The following is a 17,572-nucleotide window of genomic DNA, read 5'->3' as shown; positions in this document are numbered from 1 at the left end:
TATCAAAAATTAAGTTCATCTATCAGTTTAATGAATTTTTAGATCACAATAAAAACCATTTGCATATTATGTGTTTGAAGCAGGTGCTGTGATCAAAACTGACTAAAATTTAACTCAATATACAATATACTCGTAAGATATTAGAGGGAGAGGGCAACCCCTGTGCAACCCCTTCTCCCCTGTAGTGTGTGATCCGATTCAAAAGAATATAATTAGCCATTAGATGCAACAAAATGGTGAAGAACTTATAGTTCTTGCATCATTTAGTTACTACGAAATAGAGGATATTACCGTGTGTATTTTGTTGCGTGTGAGTTACTGGTTAAGCTAATATCAAAGTATGAGTAACTCACAAAACAGCGAAATTTTAAAACAGCAAACTGTTGAATTTCGTCTAATTTATTGCTGAGCTCATCATTGTGAAGCATTCGGCGAGCATAATGTTTTGTGACGAGAAATGAAGTAGCAGAAAACCTGAACTTTTGCATCAATTGTATGACGTCGTATGACTATGGCTGGTGTCACGGTTTTGATCATTGTCAACATAGTCTTAAATAATTTCTTAGAAAAATATCAACTATATATTTACAATTAAAAGAAAAATAGCATAATGCTCTATCCAACAACTACAAACAATAACGACCTTATTTAACAACATTTGAGAAACTAACCTTCCACTCTTTACTTGTAAACGAGACAAGTCCACACAAAAGCAGAGAGCCTTAGATAAGGTCGTTATTGTTTGCAGTTGTTGGATAGAGCATTATGGTATCATTCTTTTTTTTTAATTACATTCCCACTACTTAACCTTATATTTACAATTCGTTTTCACAATCGCAATGGCTTTCATTCAACATATATACATCTAGTTGTTTTAGTTGTGATAAGAGCACAAGAGTTTCAAGTTGTTTTTCTATAAATTTAAATTATTATTTGGCTCTGCACATTTCACATGAATTACGTGTTGCTGGCTCTGGTGTCAGCCGAAAAATCAGGTGGCGCAATTTATACGGTCTATCGAACTGTTTTATTATAGTCGTCTTGCTCTTACTGCTGCACCATCCTGATTCAATGTCTGATTATGTCACCACCCACTTTAAATATCACAAGCTGTAGAATAGTTGCCAAAATCGAGTCCGTCAATGGTCTACTCTCAATCAGAGACCAGGTTGTATTTGTAAAAACTCGAAAATTTTCCAAGAAAGCCATTAATGTCACGAAAGCATCGAAGTCGGCGATGTTCTAGGGTGAAGTTCACCGTGATTGCGTCACCATGCAAGATTGATGATCGCTAAGAAAATGTCTACTCTCAATCATGTTTTTTGTAAGAAAATGTATCGCTATTTAGGCAAGACCTCGAGTAGAATTCAGCAAAGTGTATTGGAAAACGCCTCACGATATTTCTTTACTCTCCAGCCATAAATAATAGGGTTGATGGCAAAGTTCAAGCCGGCGAAGGCTTGTGTGTACGTAAATGCCTTTTCGAAGGAATCAGTGAGGACAATCTGTGCGTATCTACACCCAGACAGTTCATGAACCAGCTTCAGTTGCATGCAAATGATGAAAGGCAACTGCGTAACGATGAGTAGGACGATCAACGTGATCACGACTCTCGACATGTGATCGTAACGTATCGGATTAGAGACTCGCCTTATCTGTATTGATACGTCCGATTGCGTCTGACTGACGGTCGTCACGCAACGAGCTTTCTCGCGTTTCTTTAACACTGGATAGATGAACAAAGTGTTGCATACGAAAATAAGGATTGATACTTCGACGAAGCCGAGGATCGCTAACCGAGTCTCGACTGAATAGAAATACATGCAGATGCCTCCGACGATGGAGACGAGCCAGCAGGCCACGATACTCGAGACTGTACGCGGTATGGTAAGAATACGGGACCAGCTGAGCGAGTACAGCACGAGGACCAGTCGATCGAACGACATCATAAGTAGCGTGTAAAACGAACACTGCAGTGTTGTCCAGTTCAAAATCACCATGATGGTTTCGAAGAAAGGTGACACGTCAATATAAAATACTCGTGTCATAACGAGAAAAAATATGAGAGCGCCCGTGAGCAAATCTGCGACACCCAAATTGATAATGTAGTACGTGACGCGCATGTGCAGAAAAGATTTGCGCTCCCTAGCCAAAACGAGGAGAAGAAAGCCGTTTAGAATGACCGAGGAGAACGCAATGAAAAGACCCAATAGGTATGGGGTAAGATCAGGATCGCCATGGGACCCAGTTTCATTTCCAAGCCCCGTTATGTTCTCGTTATCCATTGCCATCCCGCCGAGTTATTTATGCACCTGCAAGATATAATTACTTTAGATTAGCAGCAATTTACTCGTCGACATTTGCGCATAAATTTCGCTTTACGCTATCAAATTTGTTCTTTTGCATAATGCATTTTGTAATGTAGATGGCAGATAATCATCTGACCGCATCTGTATTGATATAATCAAATATTCGAATGTAATGAGCAGTAAATTAAAGGTCTTGTTCTTTTAAACCGAAGGCAAGAAAAATCATAGCGAATAACAACACCAGAGGGGAGACTGAAAAAAAACGCATACAATTATCCAGACTTTGCAGAGACATTACTTGCTGGATGCACAAATATATACACACTACAAATTAAGTGATGAATAAATTGCGAAGTAGATATAGTCATCATAAACTGAGGTCTTGCAACCTGGCTGGTGCAAAATTTGTGCGATCTATCAATCCAGACTTACGAAAGGTTGTAACAAGCAGCGAATTTTTTCGTAGCGTTTGATAAGCCAGCAAAAGTTATCATCGATCTGCTGCAAGATATCAGTATTTAAGATATGGAGAAGTGGCTAATTTTCTCAGGTTATGGAAACTAGCCAAAAAAATTACAATTTATCCTTCGTAACAGTAACTAACCAGGTAGACGCTTCAATTCTACAATCCCGCGCATCATGATATATTTCGCTTCAAGGCAAAAAACGTCGTTTTGCTCATGTCGTGCAATGAGTAATGCGAAATAACTACTTTGACTCATTATACTCCAAATTATCACCAGAATGATGTAATGAGTTGCTGAAGTTTCCCTGAAATTTTTCAAAATCATGAGATCGTCTCTCTGATGTCGATAATTGGGTTCGAGTCTGGCGTCTGTATTCTAAAAGCTTGCCTGAGATGGACTTTAAAATGACCTCAAAACTTTTCGAATGAGTCTATTTTTCTATACTGATTAATTGATTTGAAATGTTATAGCAAAGAAATATACCTACTTTATTTGCTTAGAAAGACATCGTAGTCGCGACTACGAATTTTTTACAAAACATCGTACTCACATTGATGACGGCTATACTTGTTGTTGTTGTCGCAACAATGTTTCCGCGCCAAAATGACGTAATTCGTACTCGTAGTCGTACTCGTAGTCTTTGCTTAAGCTCCCTAATGACTTTGCGATTGTTGACAGGAGCGACATTTTTGTGTCGCATTGAGTGCGAGTGAGTTCCTAGAGGTACAGGCGTAGGTGATTAAGAATGTCCAAATAACTTACTGTACATAATCTGAACTCTTTCCTTCAAATTGATTATTCTTAAAGTGAATAACAATCTTCAAAGAACGTTCCTTAAATGATCATTCCTCCCTGTTAAAGGCTGGATGTTGGAAATTTCGTTCGAAGCATCTCGATTCTTCTCTGCAACGTATCGCCGTTCGATTATTTTACACGCTGTTATTCACGTAACTTCATTGTGTAGGTGTTGTCTTAATGAAATAACATCTTTACTTTTTACGTTACTCAGCAGGTGTGTACAGATTTGGAAGCGATATGATATGTAATAACTTTCGCACGATATCAGACTAACATCTGCTGATTGTGGGAAGTGTCTCTCAAGAGGGTCTACGTCCACAAATAATCAAAATTCATTTTACTAATTAAAGCTATAATATCTTAGGTAGATGTGAAGTAGGATTTATTTTCTATTTTCTCGTATATTGTTCGTACCATGATAATCGTGAAAAGGCGTCGATGTGAGGAATTTTTTTTAAGATGTTAGCTGGACGTAGCTGTCAACTCGAAAGATGACTTAACATCAAAACCCACACGAGCTGAGCGCGACACAAAATTCGCGCTCGCTTCTTGTAATGAAACGAAAACTCATTTCTCCATTGATGGCAAGATTTTTGGTAAAATATTTCAAACCAAGCAATTAGCTGAGTACCTGTCTTCGAACAGATATGAGGTCATTATTGAGGTATTTTTGAAGCCTCTCTCAGTGGGTGTGACAGTGAGCGACCTTTTAGAATACAGGCGTTAATGTTGACAAAATCATTTGATGGCACCAGTAAAATGGATGTCAGCGTGTATCCGTTATAATGGGGAGCAGCAAGAAACAGAGTTACATAGCATGATATGAAAATGACAAAGTCAGTGTAAAATTGTTATTGATTTTTATCTATGGGCAAATAAAACCGGAAAAAGTTCGTTACACGATTCCCATGTCAGTTCAACAAATTTTTATACGTCGTTTACGTCTTCGACGTCAGCTGCTGTGTATAATAATTACTTATATTTCCGTATGATCTGAGAAACACCAGATTGATTAAGCATTTAAAATAGACGACAAAATTTTTTGTGATAAACATGTTTCGAGTCATTCTCATCCTTAAGATGACGTAATGTAAGTCGAAATATGTTTATCGTAAAAAAATTGTCGTTTATTTTAAATGTTTATTACTTATAAAGGTGGTCAAATATTTTAGGTTAAGTTGTATGGCTAGTGTCAAAAGTATATAGCAATTCACAAAACAGCGAAATTTTCAAACATGCACCAAAACTGTTGAACTTCGCCTATTTAGCTAACCGCTGACAGGTCAATGACTGTTCGTCGCGAAGCCTTCGGCGACCATGATGTTTTTTGACGAGAAATAAAGGCTGAACTTTTCTCATCAAAGGGAGGGCTCACAATCATATATGCTTGATATTGCCGTATCTTTGAAACCATTGTTTTCGACTGATTATTCATGCATAATACATGAATATGCCCCCCCCGAAAACCCAATTATCAATATTCCTACACCAATGGTTGTATAGCTCACTGAACTATTATAGATAATGTATAACATTTTAGTTCAATGGTATAGCTAAACCTTTAGAGCAAAAGACACGATTGTCGTTATACATTATCTATTATAGTTCAGTGAGCTATACAAACATTGGTGTAGGAATATTGATAATTTGGTTTTCGGGGGGGCATATTCATATATTATGCATGAATAATCAGTCGAACAATATTTCAGGCACGGCATTCAACATATATAGCATAGCTACACCCATAGTAAAAATTATCGATCTTACTACACCCATAGCTACAAAGACATAATACATCGGATTTTTCTGTTCAACCTTCTTTTATGGCGAAGTCTTTGGTAGCTGGTTTTGAAGTCAAATGTTTTGTTGATTGTCGTTGTTTAATCTTTTGTCTTTGCTTGTGTTGTGTTTGTTTCACTTGTATTGTGTTGACCATCCTTTCCGTTTTATTGTTCATTGTTTCTGTGACTGTGCATTAAATGTTTTTCAACATGGCTGTTCTATTTACAATCGAAATCATCGAAATTCCTATCGTTCAACATGTCCCTTATACATCTGGTTGGTTGAGTTGTTTAGTTATAGAGCTTAGACTTTAGACTGCAATATGTTGTCGATTTTTTCAATTGTTTATGCCATAGATTAGTGCATTTTTTCTTTAAAATCGTGACTATAAGGGTTGATGTAAAGCATTTTTTAATCTTTTGAACCAAGTGTCTCAAATCTTTGATCTTTTTTTGACATTAGTCTTATGAATAAGATGCGGATTATTCTAATCAATTTGGTTCGTATTATTTATCACAATTTTTTTTTCGTTTTGACGTTCTCACCTTTCTAAACACGCTGCATAAGTGATTTGATATCATTATCAAAACGAAAACAGTCCGTTTTGAGTTCAGTCTTCTGTCTCTTGCAAACAGTCCTCAGACATGAGCATGCACCTTAAACCTTCTTCTAACTATTTCCCAAGTTTTCTGGTCCTTTGACTTTTGGATAGTTTCATTGATGTTGCCATACGGAGACAAAGTCTTAATAATGGCCGCAGATGAACAAACGAAACGAAAAAAACCCTTAGAAAGTCCATGTCTTTCATGGAGACAAGATATGATCAACGCGTTACTTGAATGCGATTTTTTCGTAGATCAGTTAATTTCATTTTTTGTTTTCCGCCCATAATTGAAAACGCAAAAAATGGTTAAGAACACAGCTTTCTACGCCTTCGAATCAAATGAAACGACCGCAGGGCGAACAAGCCAAAACTATAATGAAAACGTTTGCAGCTAATTTTGTGTTAGCTCGCTGACAAATTTATTTATACACTTGGTCAAAGTTCAAAAAAACTCAGACATTACAATTAACACGTACTTTGTTTTTCAAGCCTCAAATAGTTGTCCGAGTGTTTTATGAGAACCAGCAGTCAGAAAACAACGGCAATTTTTACACCGTCATGCGCTATGAGTCACCACATATGCACAAATACATCACGACAATCATCAACTTTTTTGTTTTAATTTCCTGACTTATAAATCATGTCGCAGATTTTGGACTATATACAGTTCTATGTATGATGAAATACCTTTGAAGATTGTTTAAACGAATTTTATTATTATCATTATTACAGAATTAATCTTTACGGAGTATAATGGACATTTCAGTGTTAAAAACACTGTTTGCAAAATGTGTCCTCCAATTACTTATAACTTATAAAATATAATGCCTAAGTTACGAAATTATATTTGGTTGATGAAATTATGTTTATGTACGTTGCTACTTTACCTTTGTGTGGACCTTTATTGAGATGTGTTTAGTTGATAACTTTTGCTTTACACAACACCATTGACAAATGATTTTTATCAGTTGTTATTTGCTTATATACCATGGTTTGGGTGTTTCTTAATAAATTTCCTATCGAAGTTGCGGAAAATGTAACGGAAATGGCGTTATTTATTGTTCATTTGGATCAACGCGACATGTCTTTTATGACCTTTAGGCTGTAACACGCACAAAATTCACGGCAAAATTTAAGAAAGTTCGACGATTTAATTCTGGATCTTCGAAACAATTTTCGTAAATAGTGTTTGTACCATTTCACAAGATGTATAATGTACGCCAAAATAATAAAACAGTGGTATTTTAACATTCGATTGGTGCTGTATTTATTGTGTTAATCCGCACATTCCTGCGCTGTTTCGTTATGGCAGTTTTCTTGTGAAATGCATCGAAATGAAAGCGGATGTTTAAACACTTTATCTTTATATGGATTAAACTTAATGAAGTTGGCAAAAATCTCTGATTCTGAACACCATGACATTGTCTTATAAAGTATTTTAAACAATTACCCAAGAGCCTACAAATGAGAATATGAAGAAAATTTATAAGAGATAACATACTCCATTTCAAGCTTACTCGATAATAACTTTGAAATAGAGTCGAAATGTTGATGTCGAAAACTTGTCTATTGTTTGTAACTCAAATCTTATTCGAATCTTGAGTTTACAATGTTTTCTGTTTTAAGTCTTTTAAAATTCTGTACGTTTGAGCGCGTGACGATTAGTTATTGGCATGTACTCGCAGATCTTGATCTCGTGAAATTCTTGTGAAGTCGATTTAAGGACTATCGATCGGACCTTCTGAAAGTTTATTTCACAAGGTTTTCGCTAATGATGGCGGGCAATTTGCCTTAACAAAAGTTATCAAATGCATTTTTCAAATTGCAATTATGTCGATTTATGTGAGTGTTGCTGCCATGAATTATTAACTATTAAGATTTCAAAAATTCACCAGGTTTAGCTTGTGCGTTCGCGTGTATGTTTTCACTGTTTATTGCGTTAAGCTCTTTCTTAAACGGATTTTTAAGTAGTAATGGCAGCTTATAACTCAAAATGGCACGCGCGTAGGCCGTCGCCAGTGGTTTCTGAGTGTGTCCAAAGCCAACATAAACATACGAGTAAATACCAATTATACCATCCCCATTTTCTAAGCAGTTTGCATAGGCTGAGATGACGCATGCCGTAAGTCATGTTGATAATTACACGAAGTGAAGAAAATTTGTTACAAAGTTAGGTGAAACCAATGGGTGAAACATTGTACGTTCGAGAAAATACGATGAAAGTCATAAAGTGTCATAGACGCTCTTAATTAATCAATAGAGAGATTTAGCAAACACGGAGATATGGATCTACGCCATTTTGACGCCATCTAAGACGATACGTCGTGTTTGCTAAATCCCTCTATGACAATGCACATCAGTAAATGGTTTGAACCCGGTCCTTCTCAAAAACAGTCCTTCTCAGGACTATACCAACCTGGACGATCTACATTTACAAACATGTAACAATGCACATCGTCAATCTCATCGTCACTTCTTGTTCAAAAACGTGGCTGACCTGGATTTTTTGACAACTTATTCAGATTCCACAGTGTTATTGTTATTGCTATTGTTGGTGGACGGGCCCCGACAGAGTATGAAAGAATTTCGTCGTAATTCTGCGAAATATGACAATTTCCGACCACTTAAAAAGCTGTTTATTTTAGTCATCTTTGATTTTCCAGGCATACATTATTCAAGTCTGATTGTTGTATTTCAAAATCCCATATAGCTAACAATACAGGCATTATAAAAAGAAATTTATGTACGGGGACACAATGTATGATTTATTAACAGTCAAATTTACATGCAATGAAGTGTTATTAGACTTCATGTTGTGCTTTTGAACGTGGCACAGCGATTGCCACGTCGATGTTTGACGATTGCAACAGGAGTTAGAGCGTGAAATTTATAAGATTTTAAGCTGTTATTTAAAATCAAAACTTATTCTAGTTTTTGAATTAAACTTATGGGAGTTAACTTTTCGCAAGAGGTACTATTTTATGTTTGCTAATTAGACATCATATTTCTCCCTTGATTTTATACGCGAATTTACTGTCTCATTCAAACTTCTGCAATTTGCATGTACGACATGAACATTTTCAATCGATTGATTCCAATCAAATCGATAACTATCTATCAAAATTAAGTTTACGTAGTGTAACATGTAATATAGCCATCAAACGTGCTTCATCATGAATCATGATTCAAAACTCGCATCTATGTATCGTAATTTATATTGCATCATAAATTATCCTAATCATGCATAATTTGTCACATGCCTGCACACAAAATTGCACTGAATACATATTTTCAGAAATACACGAATGTATTTCAAAATTAAAGTGCTTTTTCATTCGATTTTTTCCTGGTAAAACAATTCATTCACCGAAATTGACGTATTTTAACCTTTGATTCGTAGGAGCCCACAAATATTTTCTGGATTGTCTTAATCCAAACCTTCCTCGACTACGTAAGAACAAGCAAGAGTATGCAGAGCACCACGGCTACGCTTATCTGGAAGAGACGTACGGGTTCCATCGCGATGCACCGTGCCACAAAGTTTGGAATAAAGTACACGCTATTTTTAAGTATCTTCCTGACTGCAAACTGTTACTTTGGATCGATACAGATGCAATGTTTGTTGATATGAAGAGATCTCTTAAGGACGCTATGAACTCTGATGAGTTAGATCTTCTTGCTGCTTGGCCGCCCGAGGACAGAATGTTGAACGCTGGCGTTCTACTTATGAGAAATACTGCCACCGTGCGCGAGTTTTTCATAAATGTAACATCTGGTCGAACTTGGAAATATAACTGGTGTACAAAATCAGCTTTTGAGCAAGCTGGCATTGTCGATCAGCTGAATGGAACTAAAGAAGCATGAGAAGGAAAATCTCTAGAGAAGCATGAAAGGAAAATCTCTAGTCGAGAGAAAGAGGAACGCGTTGCAGACTTTGTGCGGTTATCGTGACAAGGACAACGATGATTGTTCATTTCCAACTAAAGAAGATTTCATATTCCACGTTGCGCCTTCAAAATGTCCTCAAATGCTTTACCTTCTCAACAATTTTTTCGAAAAGAATCCTCACTTGTGGTAATATGCACGTGGTCACTAAAGCACTCTTTATACATGTACGTTATCTTACTAAAAAGGATATCGATGTAAAGACTAAAGAGTGCTAACAATTGACCATTGAAAGTGCAAGCAACCTTAAAACGAAAAATATCAAGCCTGGGTTTGCCCGGCATAGGCGTGTAAATACTTTCCTGTTATTTTTTCATTTGTTAGTTTTACAAATCAATCTATTGTGAAATTTTAATCGTGATCACTATATGCTAAACCTACGGGTGAATTACTGTCCATGTTTTGCTGATAGAATTTAGGTCAAATTCCCAGTAGCAGAAAAGCATTTGTACTTGTGCGTTATATGAGCTACAGAAGTAGCAATGTGTCCACATACGTAGCTTACAATACTTTATGCACCTGCAGGATAGGCAAATTCTCCTCATCTTGTGGAGGCTGTCTGAAAGAATAGAACCTGTCGACCAATAACTTGTGCAACCGTTGTGACGTCATTTCAGGTTCAAACTAGAGATTTCTATGAAGCGATATCACTTCATGGAAATCACGTAAACAATCAAGTTTATGTCGTGGGAAACTTGGGGGAAAAGAATGGAATCCGATCCTTGTATTTTTGCTACTCACTACCTATTGAAATTAAGGTTAAGGAGTATGGCCAATAAAATGAAACAATTTGCAATCTTAGTATGATTCTACGAATATATCTGTATATATTATAGCCAGAGCTGTCAGATACTAAATTATACCCCATTATCTTGGTTTTTGAAACGTGTTTTTTTAATATTATTTGGAAAGATTGAAAAATTTGATATATGAAGTGCTCATGTAGTTTTTAAAAATATAAGTAGAAGAAAAATTTTCAACAGTTTTGCGTTTTTGCGTGTACTAAACATACGTAACATGGACATTAAACTGCAGTACAATCCAATCACTCGAAGTCTGACTTTGCAAAATTCTATTGATATGAATGAGTGAGAGAACCCACCACCTTGCAGTTGGCAAAACTGCAAAGCGGCAAAACAAACCCCACTTAACATCTAACGTCTGGATTCTAAAAGCTCACCCATCACAACAGAGGGCGTCTTCAAAATCACCACATAATTATTCATAAGGGGCATTTTCACTCCAGTTATAGCTTGATTTGAAGTATTTTACTACAAATGTAGCACTTAATGATTGTCGATGTGAGTTAGCTTTTAGAATACGCGAGTATAAGAATAATAAGCGTTGCTAGATGATTTGTTTGTACGATTTAAAAAAATCAAAAATAATTGTTCTATATTTTATTCAACAAAAGCGTTTATTCCATTCGCTTCATTTAAATGTAGAAAGATCATGCTGACTGGCTGAACTGATTGTTCCTTTGTATTTGGGAACTTCCAGATTATTGGCAATTCCTGGCGTTCATACGGACTTTCTATTATCTGTACACATGAAGTGTAGGTCATGTTAAGGTTACGAAAGATCTATAAGGTTTTTACAGTTGCGTTGGCTGTGACTATCCTATTCTATTATATCCAGTCGCTTCACAATAATCAAGATTTGCTGATTGCTAATGCAAATGACTATCGAATTAAACAAGACAACTATCATTTTGTAACCGCTATAACCTCCAATGAATTCGACTGGCTGTTGAAATTTATGGACACAGCTCTCGCTCAAAATGAAGACATGGATGAATTGGTGCTCATTATATGGACTTTAAATCTCCGTAAATGTGAATCGGAGTATTTGACACGTCAAGCTCGACTCAACGTGAAGGTCTTTCCTTTTCCTTACCATTATCATCCCCTTCACATCAGGTTGTATCATATAGCGGCAATAAAACCCATTGTACTAACACAAATGGTAAACATGTACGGCGAAGCTGTTTGGATTGAACCGCATAGCGAACCGTCATTTTTGTTGGCCGCAATCTCAAAAAAATTGAATCTTGAAGGGTACATGTTTTTGAGCACGTCGAGACACTTGTCTGAAGGACAATGTGTGGTCAATGTGGTTGGATTCAGCTTATTTAGGCACTTTTCCTTTTTAACAAATTGGGCGTCGTGTGCGAAGAACGCGTCTTGTATTGCTGAAGTAATGGCCAAAGAGGATGATAGTGCTCCTCCTGGCACAGATCGTTTGTTTGAGTTTTATAGAAGGAAAAGAAAATTGCCTTGTGAGATTCTAGACGTTATCAGTCATAGCAATTTTTCATATGACCCGTCCTTCATTTTCAAAAATTGGAATAATAAGTATCGCCATATTTGTCGGCAACATGAAGGCTGTATTTTAACAGGTACGTTTTAACCGGTAAACTGCATATTTGTGTAAAAAATTGTTAAAACTTTTTTATGGTTTTATGGTGAAGGTTTTTGAAGCCAAATATAAGCCATGTTTATAGATTATTCATGAATGCAATTTTACGACTTGCAGTCAAATTTACATGCAATAAAGTGTTCTTAAGACCTCATGCTGTGCTTGAACGTGGGAAGGCGAACGCCACGTCGATGTTTGATGATTGCAACAGGAGCTAGAGCGTGAAAGTTGTAAAACTGTCAGTTGTTATTCAAAAAGCAAGCGTCGGTCCAGTTTTTAAGTTTCTGGAATTTACATCTTGCTAGGAATAATGTTTTACGTTTGCTAATTAGACATGATCCATTGCCTTAGATTTATTGTACAAATTTACTGCCCGACCAAATTGTCGCATGTACAGTGTACGAATTCATTTATTTGTATCATCATATCTTATCCAAAGTATGTCTAAGTAACGTGACTTGTGAAGTAGCTGAAGATGTTTCATGATAATCTGAAAACTCAATAATATGCATCGGTAGTTTTCATAGCCATAGGAAGTTAGGAGCCATCCTAATAATTCTATAATTATCACGTGCCTTTACATAAATCGCATCATTTCATTCATTACTCCGGATATGCACATTTATTTTAAACATGGTACGATTTTTTGTTCTCATTCCGAGTGTCGACCAATTCAAGTACTTTTTACTATTTTGACTTTACGACTTGCAGGAAGCCACAAATTTTATTCGGAATGTCTTAATCCAAACCTTCCTCGACTACACATGAACAAGCAAAAGTATGCAGAGCAGCACGGCTACGCTTATCTGGAAGAGACGTATGGGTTCCATCATGCTGGACCGTGTCACCGAGTTTGGAACAAAGTACACGCTATTTTTAAGTATCTTCCTGACTGCAAACTGTTGCTTTGGATCGATACAGATGCAGCCTTCATAGACATGAAAAAATCTCTTGAGGCCGCTATGCCTTCTAAAGAGATAGACCTTCTGATTTCCTGGCTACCAAAGGACAGAATGCTGAACGCTGGCGTTCTACTTATGAGAAATACAGCCACCGTGCGCGAGTTTTTTATAAATGTTACATCCGGTCGAACTTGGAAGTATGACTGGTGTAGAAAATCATCGTTTGAACAAGCTGGCATTATCGATCAGATAAATAGTGGAAGCATGAAAGGAAAATCACTCGTCGAGAGAAAGGAGCACGCGCTGCAGACCTTTTGCGGTTTTCGTGATAGGGATAGCGATGATTGTTCATTTCCATCTGACGAAGATTTCATTTTACACCCTGCACCTTCAAAATGTCCCGAACTGCTCGACCTTTTTAATAATTTTTTTGACAAAAACCCTCACTTGTGGTGATATACACGTGGTCAAAAACGTTCAGTGCATGATTTTTTCGATTTGTTATTCCACTAACCGCAGTATATTATGACTGGAGACACACATTCATGCTATCACATAACTCAAACCGCAAACGTATTTTTAGAATGAATGTTGTTTTAACCTTCTGTGGTCATACCGTTTGGGGCATCAGACTAAACTCCCTCACTTTTCTTCATAAAGGAAAAGTGTCCACTTACTTTTTAGGAGGAAACTCAAAACATACTGACATAATGAAAAATGACATAAAATGATGGTATCATTGTTATGGAAAATAAAAATTGACTGTTTTATAGTCGCTTTTTGTCACAGCTCATAATGTATATAAAAAAATAAGACTAACTTAGAAAAGCTGCAGAAAATTTCACTGTTTGCTATTTACTCCAGCAAACTCTTTCGCAACATATAACGCACTTTGTATCACTTTATACAGTGTTTGCACTTTTGGATTGAATCTACTGCTTACAGTATGAGAAGAAAACATGTTACTGCGGCAACATGTAACTGTGATTACAGAAAGGTACGGAAACTGCGTTGATTTTACATCAGACACCACAAAGTAAGTAAAATTTTATTCTTCTATCCGAACAGAATTAAAAAATGGCGATATTAGAGTTTTTTTAGATGAGATTATAACTAAAATATTGTTATATTCTACATTAAAAATGCCGGAATTCGCTTTTCCGAAGGCACTCGCTACGGCACAGGGCCACGGTCAGCCCAGACGCTGGATCTGCCCCTGATGATTATGTATCTCTTAAAGTTTTTCGAATGAGTTGCAGTTAGTTTCCTTATCCGGCTTATCGTACCACAACTGTCACCATAGTGTGACACCACTAACTTACAGCTCATTCGCATACTTTCTTCCTAATTTTTCTTCTTTGAGGCATGTGAACGATTGAGTTAAGATGATGTTTGTATTTTCATGATAGAAATTGCTCCATTTTCAGTGCAAGTCAAAGTAATTTTTACCAAATTCAAATGATAAAAGCATTACTGCATTATAAGATAAGAGTAGAATATATTTTAATTCTTTGTAAACGACACATATTTCTATTAATATAGACGCATTTCCGATTTACACAGGCACAAACTCACAAAGTGTGTGTAAAAAACATATCTATTCTAATCTTCCTACCACGATTTAAGTAAGAACACCGAAATCATTTTGGAAAATTGTAATCCCCCTCTCGATAGCGCTAATGTGGAAGTTGCAGCAGACCGCAAACACTCAACAATCTGTGATAATATGATGAATGCCATGTTCGTACACATACACTATACAGTACGTCATGACAAATAGGTTTGCGGTTAGTTTGTACGAATCAATGCACCTTCCTTCGTCTACCTAAGCGAGGAACAATCATATTTAATCTGATGGGTTTTTTTATACATAGCAAGAAATAAATTCGTAATATCCATTTCCTTCATAATTGATCTTGTCTTGCGCATGTAAGTTTGCCTGAGCTTTGCGTGGTAAAACATCCTTTCTTCTGCTTTTCAAAAACACATTGGTAACTGAGACTGTTTTAGGTGTCTTTATTACATTTACACATTGCGTCAATCAAAGGTTCGTGGATAAGATTGACAAAAAATTTAAATTGGTCAACAGAAAAACATTCGTGTTCGTTATGCAATGATGACTATGTCAACTATCTTTAAATATCATCGTCATATATGCTAATTTACTAGCGAATCATTGTCAACGAACTTGCGAACGTCATTAAAGCATTGTACGTTTTGATAATTGAACTATAAAACGCGACGGATAATTAAGAGCAGAAAAATGAGCTCGCGTTCATTGTCTGTTTGTCGCAGATATTTCCTATCGTGTGACATAATAATTTGACACTTACCCTGTGTAACTCACTGAATATGCTGAGTCTTTCTTTGATCGAAGATGTTGTTATTACTAATGAAGTTGATGAATTGTTTTACTGTCTGCCTACAACTGAAGTAACATAAATTGATTTACTTTATAAATTGATTCACTGGCGCTTTAAGGCTTCACGCCTACACCAAGACCACTAAGCCGGAAGTAAGGAAAGGCGTTTCTATAACTAGTCTGTAATTTCACCACGGGATGACAGTTCTGAAAGTGATAGTGCCGTTTATAAGGCACAAAGGTACTTTATGTAATTTGAGATCTTCGACGTGGTTGTATCGTAATTCGGAAAATATGTAGTTAGTATACGATCTTTGATGTTGGCTGCTCGTAGGTGTTGGCTGCTAGGGCATCTTCTAGGGTGACGAGGGGGCTGTGTTTGACCACAAACCGTCAATATTTAGGGCTTGACTTATTTACTGTCATCTCCTTTGGTTTTGACTATGCTGTTGAAAATTCTCAAGATTTTAAATTCAGAAAGAGAATTACTTCAAAAACTTATGTTTGTAAACTTGGTATCACTATCATTTGCAAACATTCTCGGTAAACTTTCGCTCAAGAAGTTTTGAAGATCCTTAAAACATTAAACAAAAAGCAAAAATGGAACAATTATTCCATAACAGAATTTTGTGAGTACCATACACTCCAATATTTGCGGATGAACTTCTTGAAGTCTGGCCAATGACGTAGAACTTTTGTCGACGATCATTTCGATAAAAACCAAAATAACCCCTTATCATGATATCCACACATTAAATTCAAAACTTTGATAAAAGAATTTGATGGTCAATGGTGTCAAAGGCCTTCCTTTTATCAATGAAAACAAACAAATGTATTAGTAGTTCCGGCCAAGAGTTTAGAGTGATTACAGTAGGTCTAAGTCTAAATTAATAAGGATTAAAGCAGATAATTAGATGAAAAATAACGGTAGAGTTGATTATAAGCAAACATAGACACAATTTGGCATGCTTGAATAAATTGAAATCGATCAAAACTTTCTAAGATCTCTGTTTTCCCAACTTTTAGAAATGGATAATGCTCTTGTCACTTTTTCATTCGTAAGGGTATATTTAGTAGAAATTGAATGAACTTACATTGAAAAAGAACATTGAAAAGCACAAGTTTTAATTTCTGGCAGGAATATTAACTATCTGTTGAACTGGACCACTGGACCATTCATTTTTATTAGAGATTATAATTCAAAAGGTTTTTAATGCACAGTATTTATATTGCCAGACGGCCCAGACGTATCAGAAAAGCTGCGAGGGATTGTACTGTCGACAGTCGACACTCAGAGTTTATCTGGAAAGTTTGCAAAACAAAGATCAGGAAGGAATTTAGATGGATTAGTGATTCTAATAGGGTTTGTTATTATCTGAGTTAGGTTAAAAATATTGTGGATGATAAGTAGATTAATCATTAAGTATTACGGTGGGACACCCCAATTGAAATTCCGGATGCTTCCAATAATTATATGATAAAAATACAGACATCTTCATCATGGAAAAATTCGAAGTAATTAATCAATTTGAGCTGCTGGACTAAGTAAACAACGATAAATTTTAGGGACAGAACTTTAAATATACATTAAATTTGTATATTGAACCATATTTTGAGCAAAGCTAAAAGAGTTTGTCGTCTAATGCTAGCTTAAATATCGTATAGCTCCGCTATGAGCTCTCCCCTCCACCATGCATAAGCTCCCATGCATATAAGCTTCCAAATTATAAGCTCACTATGATTGTGATACTCAACCCATTCCACATATAATCTTGCATGTGTGTAAGCCATCCCCATTGAAATTTTAGTCTCGATACCAAGATTCAGAGTTTGAGAGTTTATGACAGCCATGAGTGCTAGCACTGGGGATGGTACCAAGACTGAATCTCAAGTGAAGTGACAAGTTTTCTTATCATAATAATGATAACATTCATTTCGAGCAAGCATTAATAGCTATACCTTTAAAAACGTTTATTTATGCGAAC

The 17,572-nt window shown here is 36.2% G+C and overlaps 2 protein-coding genes across 7 annotated transcripts; one reads left to right on the top strand and one right to left on the bottom strand.

Annotated features, from left to right (window-relative positions):
- Window positions 1-771: 771 nt before the first annotated feature.
- LOC124446137 (melanocyte-stimulating hormone receptor-like) lies at window positions 772-15,771 on the bottom strand. Of its 6 annotated transcripts, none has more exons than XM_046996952.1 (3): window positions 15,559-15,763; window positions 3,539-3,747; window positions 772-2,312 (listed from the first exon to the last, which is right to left on the bottom strand). In XM_046996952.1, the coding sequence occupies exon 3, from the start codon at window positions 2,289-2,291 to the stop codon at window positions 1,368-1,370; it is 924 nt and encodes a 307-aa protein (XP_046852908.1). In that variant the 5' UTR covers window positions 2,292-2,312; window positions 3,539-3,747; window positions 15,559-15,763; the 3' UTR covers window positions 772-1,367. The 6 variants fall into 6 exon arrangements, with proteins under 6 accessions (XP_046852908.1, XP_046852909.1, XP_046852907.1 ...); XM_046996953.1 differs by lacking the exon at window positions 15,559-15,763 and adding an exon at window positions 6,848-7,474; XM_046996951.1 differs by lacking the exon at window positions 3,539-3,747 and having other exon boundaries at window positions 15,559-15,771.
- LOC124446136 lies at window positions 11,323-13,995 on the top strand. The gene is made up of 2 exons (XM_046996950.1): window positions 11,323-12,303; window positions 13,035-13,995. Exons 1-2 carry the CDS (start codon window positions 11,469-11,471, stop codon window positions 13,679-13,681), a joined length of 1,482 nt encoding a protein of 493 aa, XP_046852906.1. The 5' UTR covers window positions 11,323-11,468; the 3' UTR covers window positions 13,682-13,995.
- Window positions 15,772-17,572: the final 1,801 nt, after the last annotated feature.

This window comes from Xenia sp. Carnegie-2017, unplaced genomic scaffold (genome assembly GCF_021976095.1).
Source record: "Xenia sp. Carnegie-2017 unplaced genomic scaffold, XeniaSp_v1 HiC_scaffold_22, whole genome shotgun sequence".
NCBI lineage: Eukaryota > Metazoa > Cnidaria > Anthozoa > Malacalcyonacea > Xeniidae > Xenia > Xenia sp. Carnegie-2017.
This window is presented reverse-complemented; position numbering and strand designations above follow the sequence as displayed.

Bases quoted from the DNA above. Each gene is read 5' to 3' on its own strand.
- LOC124446137 (XM_046996951.1), bottom strand. From the start codon at position 2,291: ATGGCAATGGATAACGAGAACATAACGGGGCTTGGAAATGAAACTGGG.
- LOC124446136 (XM_046996950.1), top strand. From the start codon at position 11,469: ATGTTAAGGTTACGAAAGATCTATAAGGTTTTTACAGTTGCGTTGGCT. The intron at 12,304-13,034 runs GTACGTTTTAAC...TACGACTTGCAG, and splicing joins TGAAGGCTGTATTTTAACAG to GAAGCCACAAATTTTATTCG.